Raw genomic sequence first — 19,492 nt, 5'->3', positions numbered from 1 at the left:
TATAGAGGAATCAAAGAGAAAGCTAGAGGCAGAGATGAAACGATATGAAGAAAGGATGGCACAGAGACGTAACCGTCTTACGGGAAGTCAGCTGTCTACAACTACGCCTGTCGTGCCAGCAACATATCCAGTAATGTCACAGACTGTCGAAACATCGACTAGTCAACCTAGACACACTGAAAGACTAGTCTTGAACCTTACCTGTTCCTTTGGCAATACCCAATGATAACAACGCTACTAGCATAGAATTCAAGTCAATCATTGACAAATCACATGCTCCTACTAAAGGTATAGATGTAGTTCAGAAGTTAGCTGACTGCTTTGCTAATTCTATCAGCAGTCCAAAATTGCCACCTCCAGAAATAACAACATTTTCTGGAAATTCTCTTGAGTTCCATGATTGGGAGTTGTCCTTCAATTCAATGTTCGAAGAAAAGGGACTCGCAGAAACAGAGAAATTGCAGTACTTGAAGCGCTATGTTTCAGGGGCTGCAAAGGAATGCATTAGTGGATACTTCTTGTTGAGGTCTGACAACGCTTATCTTGACGCCAAAGCTCAGTTGAAGGAAAGGTATGGCAATGACTACGAAGTTGCTAGAGCCTTTAGAAGGAAACTTGAACAGTGGCCAAAGATTCGTTCAAAAGACAATCTTGCATTGCGTTGTTTTACAGACTTTTTAGGTCAGTGTGCAAGTGCTGGTGAGTCTATTCCAGAGTTACTGATACTCAATGACAGCCAAGAGAATGAAAAGATGAGTCAAAAGTTACCGGATTGGATGAGGCGTAGCTGGGGAAGAACCGTAGTAGAACACAAAAGGAAGGAAAAAGAGTACCCCAAGTTTCAGCACTTCGTTAAGTTCGTCAGAAACGAGGCTAAAATAATGTCAGAGCCAATTCTTCAGTATAATGCACCACCAGTTAAATCGGTGGCTAAGGAGCCAAAGAAGGCAGTTCATCATAGCTATCAGGCTACTGTCAAAGAAACTAGGTTCAACTGCATTCACTGTAATATGCATAATCACAAAACGTCAGAGTGTGGTCGCCTTCTTGCTATCCGCCATGAAGAGAGGGTGCAGTTTGTGAAAGACAGACGCCTATGCTTTTCATGTCTTCATCCTGATCATCAAAGTAAAGACTGTAAGAACAAAAGTCAATGCCAGTCTTGCAAGAAACCTCATCCAATAATTCTCCATCGAGAAAAGACACTTCCCAAAGTAGACAAACTAAGAAACAAGCTCAAGATTCTAGCTCTTCTCAAGAGGCCATTGACAAAACTGGCAACAAGGAGGTAAAAGGAGTTAATAGTCATGCTGTCACCAAAGGAATAAATGGTATGCTTAGCATGGTGGTACTGGTGTTTGTATCGGCACCACACTCACAAAAAGAGGAGCTTGTTTATGCATTGTTGGACACACAGTCCGATGCATGTTTTGTATCAAAGGAAATAGCTGAAGCTCTTAATCTGGTAGGAAAAAAAGAGACTATAACTATGGGAACATTGCATGGTAAGACAGTTAGGCATGTGCCAAAGCACCAAGGCTTGCGCCTCCGGGCCTATAGCTCTGATTCTCAGATAAGAATTGATGCCTACCAACAAGAAGAGATACCATATAACAAGCTTCAGATTCCTACTCAAAACCATGCTAATAAGCTTCAGCACTTATCAGAAGTAACCAACCAGTTCTCCCCAGCTCTCAATATTCCAGTAAGCTTGCTCTTGGGTCTCAATTGCTCTGAGGCACTAGCTCCTTTGAAGTACATAATAGGAGAGCCTGGCGAGCCTTTTGCTGTGCGTACGTTGTTTGGATGGACATTGTGCGGAGGGAAAGAAAATAGTATGTTACCTGTTCAAAATGTCCACAACGTCAAGGTAAATCCAAGTCCTATGTCAGGGCATTCAGTATTTAGTGATACTCAGGGTGGTCAAGCGGTGTCACAAGACGATTTAAAATTCATTGATATCATGAAGACTGGAACTGTCCAAAGAGAGGATGGGTATCTTCAATGCCTCTTCCATTTAAAGAACGGCCAGTGTTACCTAATAACAAAGGTATGGCTCTGAAACGCTTAGAATTTCTGAAGAGAAAGTTTAGAGGAGATCAAGCTTACAAAAACAAATATTCAACAATGGTTGATGACCTAATCAGAACCGGTCAAGCAGAACCGGTTGATATGGCACATGTTACTACTCTTGGTGAAGTGTGGTATATGCCGCATTTTGGAGTAGTTCACCCACAAAAAGGCAAGCTTAGATTAGTGTTCGATGCAAGTGCCAAATATCAGAACACATCGATCAATGATCATTTGTTATCTGGCCCTGACCAGATAAATAGTCTACTGGGTGTTCTCTGCAGATTTAGGAGAGAATCAGTGGCAGTAAGTTGTGACATAGCAAATATGTTTTACAACTTTTATGTAGATAAAATTGACAGATTTTTTACGATTCTTGTGGGTTGACAATGAGATGAACATAGTCGAGTATCGTATGGCGGTACATCTATTTGGGGCTACATCTTCCCCGGGAGTGGCTTCCTTTGGGTTGAGGACTATTACTCAGAAACACATGAATGATATGCCAGCTGCAGCCAAATTTGAGCTACAAGACTTTTATGTCAATGATGACATTACTAGCATGGCTTCAGAACAAGAAGCCCTTGAGCTTATACAGAACACTACCAAAATTTGTGCAAACGCAAACACGGTTGCACAAATTTACCAGCAACAGCAGAGCAGTCTTGGCACAACTTCCAGAGACTGAAATAAACAAAGACCTACAAGGCATAGCCTTGTTCTGTGATCTGCTGCCAACAGAACGCACACTCGGAATGGAGTGGTGCACAGAAACGGATTCAATCCAATTTATTAACAACTTGAAAGAAAGGCCAGCCACTCGAGGAGGAATCCTATCTATGACCTCTCAAATATAGGACCCACTTGGACTACTTGCTCCATTTGTTTTGCAAGGAAAAATCCTAATGCAGAAAGCTTGCCAAGAGCTAGGAGCTTGGGATGACAAGGTAAGCATAGAGCTAGAGTCGAATTGGAATCGCTGGATCAGCCAACTACAATATCTGAGTGGCATACAGATACCAAGATGCATAAAGCCTACAGGGTTTGGAGCAATAAACAGAACTGAAATTCACCACTTCAGTGATGCTAGTTTAGAAGGATTTGGAGCTTGCTCCTACCTTCGTATTGTTAATGACAACAACCAGGTTCACGTTTCCCTGTTGCTAGGAAAAGCACGGGTAGCACCTTTGAAAGCTATGACAATTCCCTGCCTTGAGTTACACGGTGCTGTGGAAGCAGCAAGACTTGGTCACACTCTTAAAAAAGAGCTCCACCTCACAGTTGATGCACATTTCTATTGGACAGACTCCAAGATCGTCTTAGGATATTTATCCAATAGTAAGACGAGATTCCACATGTTTGTGGCAAATAGAATACAAGAAATACTGAACCAAACCGAAGTATCTCAATGGTATCATATACCAGGTAAGCTTAACCCAGCTGACCTGGCGTCTAGAGGGCTGCCAATCAAAGAACTGCCACATTCAGTATGGCTAACAGGTCCCCTCTTCTTGAAAGAGGTAAACATCAGCAGCTACTTAACCAGGAGTAATCCTTCTGTAGCAATAAATGACCCAGAAGTGAAAAAGGAAAAGACAGTTATGAAAGTAAGCACTGATAGAGATTTCCTAACTACACTCACCAACAAGTCAAGTAGCTGGTATCGCTTAGTGCGATCTATTGCTAATGCAAAGAAGATGTTGCGTGAGAGGTCTTGGAAAAGGCCGGTTCTCACTTGTGAGGATCTAGAGACAGCAGAAAAGCTGCTTATTAGAGCTGACCAAAATCAGCACTACAATTCTGAAGTCAAACTGCTAACAGAAGACAGACCAGTTCATAAGCAAAGCAAGATTCGAAAGTTGACTCCATGTCTGGATGATCATGGAATGATGAGAATGAAAGGATGCGCTCAGGGGTCACCACTGTTGACCTTTGATGAGAGGAATCCAATAATTCTAGATAGAAGCTGTCACTTAGCAAAGCTAATTGTAAGACACTTCCATGAGAAAACTCACCATCAGGGTAGAAGCTACACCCTAGGAGCAGTCAGACAAGCAGGCTTCTGGGTGACGGGAGCTTCAAATCTTGTGAAAAGCATGTTGAATAGCTGTGTAAAGTGCAGAAAGATAAGAAGACAAGTAGAAGAACAACAGATGGGTCTCTTGCCTCATCAGAGGACTGAGCCATCTCCTCCCTTTACCAATGTAGGAATGGACGCTTTTGGGCCATTCATTGTACGAGAGAGACGTTCCGACATATAACGTTGGGGAATAGTTTTCACATGCATGTACACTAGGGCCATACACACAGAAGTATTAGCTGACCTTAGTACTGATAGCTTCTTACAGGCTCTGAGATGCTTTCAAGCAGTCAGAGGACCTGTAAAAACACTCTTTAGTGATGCGGGCACAAATTTTATAGGAGGAAAGAACCAGCTGGAAAATGAACTCCTTCCCATGAGAGACTCCGAACTGAAGCAGTATCTGACAGCTAAAAAATAGAGTTTCACACTAACACTCCTGGCACTAGCCACCAAGGAGGTGTATGGGAGAGGCAGATACGGTCCATAAGAGCCATACTAAATGGCATGGCTGGTAAATATGCCCAAAGACTGGACACCAACACTCTGAGAACTTCTCTATATGAGGTAATGGCGACGGTAAAGAGCAGACCGTTGTCTACTGACAATCTATCAAAGCCTGATGAAGTGGTTCTTACCCCAAACCACTTGCTTACTGCTAAGTCCTTTCAACTACCTCCTCCTCCTGGAGATTTCGATCAAGAGGAAATATACGGCAGGCAAATGTACAGGAAATCACAACAAGTTGCTGAAGAGTTCTGGGAACTTTGGAAAACCCAGTACTTAACCAAAATCATTCAGCGCTCAAGGTGGGAGCGCAAACGAACAAGTGTCAAGGTGGAAGACGTAGTAATCGTGGTGGAGGAAAATGTCCCCAGAAATTCATGGCGAGTAGGTAGAGTTATAGAAGTCAAGCTAGGGGCTGACGACCTAGTTAGGAAAGTTGGCATCAAACTAGCTAACTCCAACCTCGACAATCTAGGTAAACCTTTGGCTTCGAGTGTTGTTTTGTATCGACCTGTGCAAAAGGTCGTCGTAATAATGAAAGATTAGGTGGACGAACATTTTATACTTATGTTATAGAAATATTATTACTCTGCAGTTTTCCTTTATGCTTCTTAACCTAGTAGCATACTGTTAGTGCATTTTTAGTAGCATATTGCATATTACATAACCAACATGTTTTTTGTGACACGACACAATATACATTTTGCCACGCCTTTACCTTTTATATTTTATCTCAAATAAATCATATACTCTTCTAACCACACATATTTCTTAGTAGTAGCTCTGCATGTCTTGCCGAGTGCGATGTGCTGCCACCTGCGAGTGTAAATTAAAATTTAGGTGGGAGTGTTGTGACTCTAGAGTCATCACTGCCAAAACAAATAAAAAACAAGTGACGTAGTAACTGGCCTATATCAGTGTCCAATCACCGGCAGCATTTCTTACCTCCAAGAGTTATGAAATTTATGTCAGCTTGGGCTCTTAGTTCTAGTAGCACCAGTAGTACAGCAGTCAAGAAGCTATTGTTATGTCAATGCTTTCAGCTCTTGACAAATTTTACCTATTATACTCTTCACATTTATATTGAGATTACACGAATAATACTACTACACAATGGTCTTCCTTATAAAGCAATTATAGTGACACAATAGAAATAAGGCGCAAAAGGTTAGTTATTATTCAATATTATCTGTATTTTCTTTTTACTTTATACTACTAGTATTTCTTACACTGCTTGGTCATCTCATTTTAGTGACAATATTAATAGCCATCATGTTTGATCTACATGTACTTGTATGTACCAAAAGGTATGCATGCACTCTATGACAGATTATGTTATCATGCCTTTTTTATACAGCTTTCGCTATTATCATATTTTAGCAGTTTTATCATTTGTATACAGGCTTCACAATCGGTCAACTAGACCTTGCAGTCTCAGATAAAGTTAATAAAGTACCCATGACCACTGACCAGTGCACCTTGCCTTGTGTTTGATTTGATGGTGAAAACATCATAAGCCTTACACTACAGTACGATTCCAAGCTCTTAAAAGCTAAAAAACAAGAGTAAATCGCGGCCATCACGAAAATGCCGCAGCTTGAGGAGAGAGATATATAGAGCAAACAGCAAGTGAACATAGCAATTTCTGTAGCAACAACAGAATGACCTACAAAAGAAGTTTAGCCTCATGCTTGCAGCTAGCAGAGGTGTTGCATCTGCTGCACCGTTTGCCGCAAAGTTTGAAGAGTTTGTTAGACACAAAGAGAAATGAAGTCATTATCTACAACAATGCACTCAACTTTTTAATATGTATAGGGTGACTGATGATGGACAAAAGTGTGCCTGTCTGTTGCCATGGAAAAGGAAAGAGACATAAGACTCGCTTGTCAACCTCTTCGGATCTGAGGAGATTGCATCAAAATCGTTTCGTGAGTCAACTGGTAAGTAGAATGCCGTTTTGTTGATACAACAAATGAGCTGAAAGGCATGAGTTTTATCAGAACAAGATGAAGTCTGGTTAGTCCCATATCGACTGGGCTGCTAAACTCTGGATTGGCAATGCACAGTGGCTTTAAATGCAAGAATAATCGTTGCGGCATAAGTCATGCTGATGAAGAAATCAAAAACAATTGATTATCAAGGACACGATGCATGCTGATTCATGTCGACAGTGTTCATCAAATCCTGAACACTCACTTGATAATGTCATTGAAAAATTCATCAGCATTTATCAGAGCCATAGAAACTGACAACATACCAAAGTAAGAGACAAGCTAATTTTCCTCCAGATTCAGTGAATAAAATATCAGAGGCAATATCAACAAAAGTGGCATGGAAATTAACTGCCTGCACATGATGGGCATCAGTTGGTGAACCTGTCTATGTCATGTCAAACACAAGAGAAGAAATTGCCCTTGCAAAGCTATTGATCTGCAGAAAATGCAATAAGATAGGGCAGAATCAAGGTGTTTGCCTAAAGCAAAATGCTCCACAATTAATTAGGGTCATGGACGATTTTGTATTGAGCCTATTTGGTGATGATGAAGACACAACAGTTGAATAATCATGCTGTGCATCGTGTTTAAGACAGTTACTTCGAAAGAGCATAAGAAAAAGTTGGGATAAAACCAATCGTGAATGGACATGAATCGACGTTTCGATGCGACACAGGGACAACTTGCTCTATGATAGGTTTGTCGGAGTACGAGAGTTCAGGTGCACCACCACTAACACTAGTCAACATGAATTTTAGAGCATATGGCGAGGGCAGGCTACAGGTCAGAGATCAGTGTACTATCCGTGTTTGAGTCAATGATATGAGAAGACAAAATCTTAAGCTTTTCATTGTTGGCACTCTTCAGCACACAAACCTATATGAGCTAGATTGGAGTGACAAATTTGGACTGTCACAAAAGGGCTCGACAACATTTGGCCAATACCCAGATCACATGCATATCATTGCTACCAGTAAGATGCCTGACAGGGTCACCAGCTGCCTCATCAATACGTGTCATGTTTGTCGGGTTAATTTCTATGCCTCACTCTAATATGTCATTAGCTGAATGGGACTGTTTTAAATGACTTATTTGGTGATTGATACTGTTAATCTATGTCGTAGTGTTGAGACCAGCATAGCCACCAGCTCTATCTTCTAGTGGGCTACGCACTTAGCATTTGGTGGCTTCACATAGACAAGATTTCTCAGTTTATAAGAATTAAGTTGTGTTTTGCCTTTACTTAGTTTTGCCTGAGACAACAGATAGACACTCAATTTCAACATAAAATGATTCAATTTATGACAGATCATTAAGTCTATTATCTGTCAGCAGTAGATGTGATGTGTTTTCATAAAATACCTGTTCCATTTTTACTACATTCTATTTAGTTTCATTAGCTAATCTCCTCCACAGCAATTTATGATGGTCACAGATGGCATTCTATTAACGTGAGTAAATGTGAATTACGTAAGGACTTGGTCAAATCTCATTTTTCCTAACTTTGTTTTCTCCGATCTCCAGTTCCAGACTGTACCAACTGACAAGCTCAGAGACCATACCGGAGCCTGTGATGAATAAGTATTTAACCCAATCCCGACACTGTAGAACGATAACTGTTTCCAAAGATAGATTTGACCCAACCATGAACAGTTGTTGAATTTGTATGAACAAAAATATAATTCAAATCTCATTCCAAGCCCCAACTAATACCTGGAATTACAGCATACATCTATGCTACATTGATGATTACTATCACTCTTCCTTAACCAGTAATCATTGTCAACTTGCTGGGTACCAATAATTTCCGATATACCAACTGTCAAGTTACTAATCACACTATCTTTCCAGGATCATCGCAACAAATCATTCCAATATCTCGAAGTTGTTTGAATGAATGCCATAATAACCTCATCCTAGTCACAAATGCTTGTTGCTGATTTGACAAAAGCTACGTCTAAGGCAGTGACCCATTAGCTTCCAGCAAAAAGAAAGTAACTGTCTCTTAGTCACATTATCGTTAACAACGTTATCTCTTGACCACAGCAGCTTACCACAAGCATCCTGCATCACTCTGAAACGTAAGACCCAAGTGCCACCGTCTTTCGGGCTTGTTTGTCATTAGCTGTATCAAGCCCAACGATCAACAACAGGCTTCACAGTCACATTTACCTAGCCAGTAGCAATATTTTCAATATAAATGTCAGTTCTTGGTTCGACTATGCCATCTCATGAAAACACCTTGCCAATAATAAGGTCGAGATGATCCTGAGAGCTACATTGAAACCAAAACCCATTCTTGTCATCACATAGGTCCTACCCTTGCTGCATGGCCTGAAACGTCTGGAGCTCTCGGTCAATACATAACTGCAAATAGGCTGCCTCCAAATTCACCATGGCACACAAATCACTCCACGCTATTTCCGTTGTGTTCCGGCAAATTGCGACATTTGCTCAAGAGTTTCAATTGATACACTTATTCAATCCTTTGCCATAATCCATCAGATGTCTGATTTTCTTTGCTTATTCTGCTGAATGCATCCTTGCTTATTCTGCCATCGAGGGTATCACTCATTCACGTGACCATGCAACCTGATTTGAATACTTTCCAAGCCACCCTTTTTGGATTGTCATAGCCTGTTTTGAGCACATCATAGATGCTAAACTGAACGCAATAAGGAGTCAAGTGATCAATATTGCTCTTTATTTCTCCATTTTCATTTTATTATCCACTTTGTGTCATCAAATGACACCAGAAAATCTACGTCATCTACCTCAACAGGCGTTTGTTGCATATTTTCTACAGCAACCACTGCAGGGTAATAATATTTTCACAAAGCTTGGGAATTCCTTTGACATTCAGCAAATAAACACAAACCTGTTATTTTATGACAGTAAAACTGCCAAGCGGTTCATTTGAAACTCAACAGCACAACCTCACTTTCTTCCTGCAACAGCGATATCCGAATTAACCCTTAATATTAATGACTTAGTAGACAAATGATTATCAGCTACACATATGTAGCACTTCCTCATTGTGATTCTCTAATGGGCAGTCACGAACGTTATACCTTGTTCCCTGATAGTTGAAGCATTGCTTCACAGCTTTGCTAGCACGCTTGACGCCTGCACAAACAAATCTAACAAATAAACTATCATCACATGAAGCTTGAATTGCTTGAGCCTTACTCACAAGTTCTACTAGCGCAAGTTCCAGAATGTTCACTTTTGACTAGCTGCATTTACACATCCCTGGACAGACCGGAAAAACCGCACATTTCATAAGCAGATCAGCAGTGGTCCATCTCAGTAAAACGATGTATTAGAACTGCACTGCATCATCGCAGTAATTTTGCAGTGCATTACGACTTTTTAATGTGCATTAGGCATTTACTGTTATTGCACTCATACTGCAACTTGCTCACTCCATTATACTGCACATTTACTTCCGATATGCATTACCTGAAACAGTGATTAATGCACACTGTGAATGTGCATTCCTCAAAACTTGAAAGCTGCATGTGCACTGCAACTACGCATTATTATGGAATTGAAACTGTGGATCAACTGACACTCTGGCTTTCCAAGTGTCATTGTACAAAATTGTCAGATGCTATGTTTAGCAAGCCAATGAACTTGTGCACTACTACATTATTTTGAAATAGAAACTCAGGCATTATCCCCATTTCAATGAAATTGGGATTTTTATATTGTATTCTCAACAACATATATTCAAACCATAGCAGATTCTTATTTCAACCATATACAAAAATGTTGATTGTTATTAGTTTGTTCGCCCACTTTCAGTCCAAGTTTGAGCAGCTTGTGTGGTGGTTGCGTGAAAGTCAACTCGATACTTGATTCTGTGATGAGTTTTCATAAAAACGTGCTGCGGACGTATGTGCAGTAAAATGCAAAAGTTCCTAGTCCATCTAGCATTGCAAAATATGTACGGGCAACACTCCTGCCAACTGCACTCACTGCCAACTGCAATGCATTGCACATCTGGGCATATGTTCGTACTTATCAATACACATTTATGATCTTTTCGCAATGGTCATAATGTTGTTTTTAACACTCTTGAGATAAGTCACAAACTCTAGCTTTTCGATCCCAGTGAAATAATTATAACTTCTAATAATGTCCAAGAGCCTGATATTAGTTTTATTGATATTTTTGACAAAATATACTGGGACACAGAAAGCACTAACGAGTTATAGTGGTCACTTCGATAATTTCCTATTTAAATAAAATGTACTTTTATACAGCAATGAATTATGATTAATCATAGCATATCTATTCAGATTCTGACAAACACAAAACATCAATAGAATTTAACAGCATGCAACAGAAAAGGGATTGTCTCGCTTAAACTCAAAAAAACTAACATTTTACTGGTTTAAAAGTACTTGAAGATATATAAAAATCCGATTTAAATATTGGACCTTTTAAAGATTACCATAATATTCACTAAGTTCGTTCGGGGAGGTATCTGTCCTAGAATGCCGTTTTATTACTGAAGGATTACTTGACAGTATTTGTAAGAGCCTTAAATAAGTAAGAACAAAACCTAAAAGAAAATTACGTATTCAACTACATGTAGGAGACCCATAATGATCAGGTTAAAAAATTATAACACTTTACATACGTATTCCTCCAAAACTAAGTAAAAATCGTGCAGATCAGCCATAAGGGCGAACGAATACACATTTATAAAACAAAGCACAAGCAACTTACTGTCGTCACAAGCAACAACGAATAATTTTAGATGGTGACAAACAGAACCCAATTTAATATAGTTGAGTCCAACGTCTTATACGACTAGTTAGGGTTAGCTGCTACTCTTTTATATTCGTGAAAATAATGAGTGCATTTAACACGACTTAATTTTTTGCGCTATCGAAGAACACGTGAACGCCTATGTTCCTGCAAAGTGCGTGGTGATGAACGTCACAGTTGAACAAAGACTTATGATAATAGAGGAGCTCAGGCTGTACATTTTGTTTAGCGCTCGCGTTTCAGCTCCGATCACCGTTTCACCCAATACCCTAAAATTACATAACAATCTTTATAACATAACACCCCAACATACCTGCCAACTCTCACGCATTAGGCATAAGACCCAGGCAATCACCCCAAAGAAAAGATGAAAACGCGTGAGATTTTGCCCCAATTTCCACAATTTTATGTATATGTACTATCATTGATACATCAATTGCCCCAAAACCAAATCTCACGCATTGCCCCACTCTTGGGTTGGCAGGCCTGCACCCCAATCAATACGTATTTTACGAATCTACTGCACGTAAGCGCAAGTCACATACAGATTCCAACACATTGCTCAAAATACTTAATATAATTGAGTATGAGTTACCACTGATGTTACTAAAACTGCTTACCAGTGAAAAAGGGTTTGTGCCACTGCTATAAGCCCAGCTATACTACATTGTAGTAAAGCTGGGTCATAGCACTGGATAGAAGGGAATGGTTTGTGCATCTAGAGCCAGCTGAGCTTGACCAGAGCACGCTTTCAACAAACAAGATATTTAAACATTCGGATCATTGTTATGCTATCCACAATCAAGGATGAGTTATAGTCTCATCCGACCTTTATGATGATTAAATGCTAATTCAGAGCAACTATTAACTAAAGAACAATCTACACAATGATTCAACAATCACTATCACATTGAAATAGCACACTATCACCCAAGAATTATCAGCAACTATTATGTTTTGGTACGCATTTGAAGTGTACACGATGTGCAGATGGTTACGATTGCATTTATTGACAGAAGAAGCAGATAATAGTAATGGCGTTTAAGCCTCGCACATACATTGATATCTATCACGTGACTTCCGTTAAAAGATAGCATAGTCGTTAAACATTAAGAGCAGCATAACTCTATGGACACAACATCCCTCCAAGACTTTAGATAGTAAAATACATTACAAAACCAAAAGTAATCAGTTAGTTGAGTACACATAATAAAACAAGACAACTACTTACTAGCATAGTCAAAAGTTAATGTTAAGAAAATACATAAAAGCACCAAGTAAAAGAAAATATAAAAACAACACAAGTACCCCAGCAGTTTGTGTCTAATACATTTGAAAATCATCAAACTTTGAAGGTAGCTTATGAGCCCGAAAACTACACCTACGACTGGAAAGGCCATCCTCTATAACAACACTAGACTTAGATTGCTCATTTGGCACCTGTGTTACACTCTCATCTACTTGTAGGCTATTGTCAAAAGAACTCGGAGATGCAGACTGCTTTGCAAAAGATACGTTTCTCCGAACCAAAGAACCATCCGACCTCGCACAAACCATATCAGAGCCCTGAAGTCCAACAACTGTATGCTCTTCTCATCTATAATTAGTGTCTAGCTTGCCCTTGCTCTTTTGTCTCATAACCACCTTATCTCCTCCTCTAAACTCAGTCACTCTAGTGCTCCTATCGACATAGATTTTCATTTTCTTCTTGTATTGACCATCACAATCCCTAGCCTCACTTTCTATACTACAAACAACATCGCTGTACATAGGTAACTGTGTTTTCATTTCTTTTCCAAACATCAAAGAAAAAGGTGTTATTCCTGTTGCTGAATGAGGCGTCGACTTGTAAGCCATAGCAAATTCCTGCACAGCTCTTTCAAGATCTCTGCCCTCTTCCTTCGCAACTTTGAGAATCTTAAAAAAAACCAGTTCATACCTTCAACTTCTCTATTGGCTTGGGGCCACATAGGTGTGGTGGATACCCATCGCACCCCACAATGCTTCAAGTACCCTTGAAATTCGCCTGAAACAAACTGAGGACCATTATCTGAGCGAAGCAACTCCGGATACCCATACAGTGGAAACACGTTCTCTAAAAAAAAGGGCAATTTTCTCCGCCTTGGTATTCTTTAAAAAGAACATTCAAAGATTCTACTAAAATAATCGACCAGAACAGAACGACTATCCGGCAAAGGACCCAGTAAATCAATGGCACAAAACTTTCAGGGACCATTGGGCATTTGGGTGGAAGTGATTGGTACAGGAGGACCATCATTACTAACTAACTGACATGAAACGCACTGTCTACAGAACAAGTCGGCCTCCTTATCAACACCGGGCCACCAGCCTTTCGGATGCAATCGCCGTTTTGTCTTCAAAATCCCTTGGTGCCCTTCATGAGCCAAAGAAATAACTCTGTGTCACAATGACACTGGAACAAAAATACAGTCGCCACGGAAAATTACGCCTTCACAACTACTCAGCTCATTGCGAACAGCCTTTATTGCAGAAGAAAACTGCTGCCAATTACCAGTTTGAAGTGCTGAATTAATTGTCTTAGATTCCTCACAAGTCAAAGCCGCCTCACACATCTCCTTCCAAGACAGAGCACAAGGCATAGCAATCTCTACAACTGCCCTGATGTATGAATCATCAGTGACAGCCCAGAGACATCCCTTGATACACTCAAACGAGACATGGCATCAGCAATAATCTCAGAGCCTCGCCGGTAGACAAGATTGAAATCACATGCCTGAAGCCTAAGACTCCATCTTTGTAACTGGGAGGTTGGCCTGGAACTTGGGTTATTAAAAATTGTTACTAAAGGTTTATGACCAGTAACCAACTGGAAACCGTTCCCTAACAAGTACATTTTAAAATGCTCACAAGCCCAAATTAAGGCAAGCGCCTCACGCTCAATCTGAGAATAACGTGATTCAACATCTGTCAAACGTCGATGACCGTATGCCACAACGCGAGAAACTCCCTGTTGAAATTGGCATAACACCCCACCAAGACCAGTAGGACTTGCATCTGCGACCACAGTGGTGGGGGTATTTCTTTCATAGTATGCCAAAGTTTCACACGAAGTCATCAAATATTTTATAACTACAAAGGCATCCTGGTGTACCTGCAACCCTTCAAAACGAAACCAGTTCTTGGTCAGTGACCACAAAGGTGAAGCAACAACAGGAAGATTGGGAACATATCGACCAATGAATTGCACAAGTCCTAAAAAACCTTTGAATTCAGCTACATTTTGAGGAGGTTTAGCTGACAAAATTGAATTAATCTTACCTGGGTCAGGTGAGACACCATCACTCAAAATAACATGACCTAAAAACTTGATCTGAGAAACACCAAATGCACATTTAGCAGGGTTCAAATTAAGACCAAACTCGGATAAGCGACTCATTACTTTCAACAATCTGACTTTGTGCTCAGCACTATTTTGACCAAAAACGACAATGTTGTCGGCTAAATTTAAAACTCCCTCAAGCCCATTCAAAACTGTCTGAATGGTGTACTGAAAGATCTCAGGAGCAGCAAATACTCCTATTCCTAACCGCTTCATTCTAAACAGACCGACATGTGTGACAAAAGTAGTAATGTTCCAAGATGTACGATGCAATTCACACTGGAAAAAACCTTGTTTCAAATCCAACTTTGAAAACACTTTGGACCCATTGAGCTCAACTAGCATTTCCTGCATTGTTGGCACAGGATAGCGTTCCCTAACAATTGCTGTGTTGGCTTGTCTAATATCAACACACAGACGAACCTTGTCCCTTTTTTAGGCACAACAACCAAAGGACTTACCCAAGTAGAACCTATACCCTGAACCTGCTCAATGACATCCTCTTCAAGTAATTTTTGTAAAGCCTTTTCAACTTTGGCCCGATAACCGAAAGGTAGACGTCTGATTGGCTGAGAAACTGGTTCACACTCTGGATTAATGTGTAATTTAACCTATACATTTTTTAATTTACCCACCCCAGAAAAACACCTAGGGTACTTGTCTTTCACAACACTTTCCAAACTGCCTTCAGTACTCAAGCTACTAATATTGGTCACACAAAATAGCCCTAGTCTACTTGCAGTGGCAGCACTCAACAAATTGCATGGAATACCATCAAAGACATAAAATGTAGCATTAACAGTCTTACTATCTACTGAGATATTTAAATTGAATTGTCCTAAGATACGCAAGAGTTCACATTGTCCATAAGCAAATAATTTCTTAGTAGTCGATTGTAATACAACACTATTGCGCAAAGTGTCATAGGTCTGTCTATCAAGTACATTATCTACAGCACCCGAATCTACAAGAAATGTTGCTGAAATACCAGCCATTGATGCAGTACACGTAGGTGTACCCTTACTAAGTATAAACTCATGCCCTATCGTAAACTCATGACTAAAATTGTCTACAGCTAAAGGCGAATCAGTCATAGTCGTAGTGCCATCAGGTGTAGCAGCGTTATTGTCAGCAATAACGTTCACCATCGTAGATTTCTTGTTCTTCGCTTTACGACAGAACCTCGAGCCTGCAAAATGTCCCTCCTTCTTGCATTGGTTACAAATTTTACCCCGTGCAGGACAGGAAGTGTCACTAGCTACATGGCCAGGCTTTGAACAACGAAAGCATGTAACGGTCTTTGAAGTCTTTTGTCCTTTTCTAGTGTTACTAGTCGAAAAAGTGTTATAGTTAGATGTTGCACCTCCTTTATGAGCAACACGAGCGACGACATTAGGAACAGTGGCAGCTATAGCTTGAGAATCGCCATTTAGTAACTGAACTGTACCAGCAACTTCCATAGCTCCAGCTAATGCCGTGATTCTAGTATCCTCAATGTGTTTTTTCAATAAACTTAAATGATTAACTCCAGAGATAAATTGCTTCAGCAAATTTTCATCAAGTCTATCTCCAAAGTTACAGTATCTAGCTCCCTTTCTGACTCAAATCTGGAAACCTGTAAATAACTCACCACTCTGACGTGTAATTGAACGAAACCGCATACACTCCAGCCTCATGTTTCTAGGCTCACCAAAGTGTGATTGTAAGCTAATCTTTAAATCATCATAATCAACAAATTGTGGCACTGCAGGCAAAACCAAGTCTCTCAAAGTCTGATACTGACCAGCACTAAGTCACATTAATAAGATAGGTACCTTCTTTGCATTTTTGGTGCTAGACAGCAAAGTAGCATTCCAATCTTTCCAAAAATGAGCCAACCTCGGTGCCATCATTAAACGTGGGAATAGGTAATTCAGCCATCACAGTCAATAAAAACGAGTTAAATAACCAGAAAATGAATCAAAGGTAAGCTAAATCATTCTTGTCGCCAATATTATGTTTTGGTACACATTTGAAGTGTACACGATGTGCAGATGGTTACGATTGCATTTATTGACAGAAGAAACAAATAATAGTAATGGCGTTTAAGCCTCCCACATATATTGATATCGACCACGTGACTTCCGTTAAAAGATAGCATAGTCATTAAACATTAAGAGCGGCATAACTCTATGGACACAACAGCAACTATTCAGCCAGATGATTGCACAACTGCATCAAAATTCAAGCAAACACTTTCAACAGAGAAAAAAGTGAGCACAGCGTCATACAAAAAAATATGTGCACTCTTTAAAATATAACTGTTATTTATGATTTTAATATCCAGTGTTGTAAAATGAATTTATGAATCATTGGTTTTTATTTTAATGATTCTATAGGCCTAATTATATCTAATGAAGTAGCGTTGTTTACCAAATTTTGAAAATGCAGTTTGGTACCCTCTCCTGCACGGGTGTAAAAAATGACTTTATCCACTCACAGTAAAAGAGGTTTTGCTTTCTTTCAATCATAGTAAAAAGACTAACCTGACTTGATTGAGGTCAAATAACTCTCTAGCCATTATGATCTGTTAACTTTTGCTTACAGTTGGCTAACCAAGAGACTTAACTATCATGCTGAAGACCATGCTCACACTGAAGACTTTATTTAGTGTCAGAACTGAGATAACAAGAGGGAACTGGCTTGTTGGGACTGGTGGTTGAACACATAGGATTATTAGAATATGGTTATTTGACAAAAAAAGAACTGGGAGAAGAAAGAGTACAAGAAAGCAAAGGGAGAAAGCAGATGAAGAATGTTGAAAACAATAGAGACTTGGAGTAGGTACTCCAGAGTGGACTTGAAATGAATACTCAAGAGTAGGCACATTTACTGTTTGGCAGAACCCTTTGCACAAAATTGATATTTTCAAAGAGTTTTTGAGAGGAAAAGATTGCAGGTGTTAGGGGTTCTACCATCTGGGGGGTTCTATATCTGCAACAACTTCTCAGCTATTACACATTGAAATGGTCAAGTACATCTACCAGTTGTGTATTTCAGAATTCCATATATCATACAATGTTTAGGATATGCCTGACAGTGAAAGATAGAAACGTTCCTCTGATGAATTTTCTATTGCTGCAGAAAACAGAAGCTTTAGCTTAAAGGATCGCTTCTAGATTAAAATTTCTAGCTCTTTTAAAAGCTATAGGGTAAGATGTCCTGTATAATGCAGGAGATATTTGAGAGTAGCCATATCGGTAGGTGCTGTCATCTTCTTTAAAGCTTCTACTCCAGCTCCCTTGGCTATTCCCTGGTTAGAAAGTTGATGTTCCAGGTATTCCACCGTTTCTTGTGCAATTGTGTATTTCTCCAGTCTACATCGTAGTCCTCTGTCTTGAAGTCTGTAGAATTCTACAAAGGTTCCTCAGGTGATCTTCAGCTATGTCTCTGCTTACTAGAATGTCATCAAGATAAACAGCAACTCTTGGAAGATCCTGAGTTAGTTGTTCCATGATTTGTTGAAAGTATCCTGGGGCAGAGCTAATCTCGAATAGTAATCTCTTCTGTAGTAGAACTCCTCTGTGCGTGTTGAGAGCTAATCTCCTTTGACTTTCAGATGTCAGAGTAATCTGATTATACGCATCAGCCAAGTCAAGTTTAGTAAAACCATGTCCTCCTCCCAGTTTTCTCATCAGATTTTCTGGTAGTAAAATAGGTTGTCTGTGTGTCTCCAACTGACGATTCACTGTTACAGAATAGTCTCCACATACTCAAAGTTTTCCTTTGGTTTGTCCAGGCAGTAGTGCTTTTCTAATTGGTACCACTGGTGTCCCATAAAAGTTGAATTGAACTGGTTCCCATATTCCTCTTGCAAATTGAACTGGTTCCCATATTCCTCTTGCAAATCCAGCATCATAGGCGTGAGCTAGATCCTCTTGAATGGCAAAAGGTACTGGTCTGGTTTTGCAGAATATGGGTTGTGCATCTTCTTTGAAGCGTATATCCAATTAAAAATCCTTCAGGCATCCCAATTTTTCTTTAAAAAATCAGGAAACTCCGAAGTAAGTCTTTCACATGTTGCTCGTAGATTTCCATCGGATTTGATTTGCTTAATATCCTGCGATTGACATTGGTTGATTAATCCATCAACTTAGGCTCCAAGTTATCGAACACCATTTCTTTCTATAAGGTTGAGATTTGGTATTTTGCATACGACAAAATGTAATTGCTTCTCATGTTGATGTGAATCTAGCTTTGTTTTGACGAGACAGACTCCTAGTATGTTGATCTTGTTTTTTGTTGCGAACTCATGATGAACTTCTGAAGTTTTGAGTGTAGGGTTCCCCATTTTCCTCCATTTGTCTAGGGATATAAAGTTGTCTCTCGCTTCAGTATCCACTTCCAAGGTCATTGTATAACCTTATAAATCAAGGTTGACATGTAGCTGTGGATTAGTGTTGACGCTTTTGACAGCCTTCACTAAGTTCAGAGGCTTAGCACTGTTCTACTTTTTACGGAAGACGACTCCTAGATGTCTTGTAAGTTTACAGTAATTGCAGGTAGATTTCTTATATCTGTATTCGGTAGATTTGTGGTTGGATTTTCCACACCAGTAGCATTTTTGTTGATCTGCAGATGTTGACGGTTTTGAAGTTGTCGTCTTCCTGTTTACTACCTTGACAAGATTTGCTGCACCATAGAGTGTTTCCTTCGCCATTT

At 39.8% G+C, this 19,492-nt stretch overlaps 2 protein-coding genes across 2 annotated transcripts; both read left to right on the top strand.

Moving 5' to 3' along the window:
• Positions 1-422: 422 nt before the first annotated feature.
• LOC137397457 (uncharacterized) lies at positions 423-1,292 on the top strand. The gene has a single exon (XM_068083747.1). The coding sequence runs from the start codon at positions 423-425 to the stop codon at positions 1,290-1,292; it is 870 nt and encodes a 289-aa protein (XP_067939848.1).
• A 1,683-nt stretch (positions 1,293-2,975) lies between these two features.
• Positions 2,976-4,331, top strand: LOC137397456 (uncharacterized). The gene has a single exon (XM_068083746.1). It carries the CDS (start codon positions 2,976-2,978, stop codon positions 4,329-4,331), a length of 1,356 nt encoding a protein of 451 aa, XP_067939847.1.
• The last annotated feature ends 15,161 nt before the right edge of the window (positions 4,332-19,492 follow it).

Source organism: Watersipora subatra, chromosome 5 (assembly GCF_963576615.1).
Source record: "Watersipora subatra chromosome 5, tzWatSuba1.1, whole genome shotgun sequence".
NCBI lineage: Eukaryota > Metazoa > Bryozoa > Gymnolaemata > Cheilostomatida > Watersiporidae > Watersipora > Watersipora subatra.
Note: the sequence above shows the minus strand (reverse complement) of the source record. Positions and strands in the feature narration are given on the sequence as shown.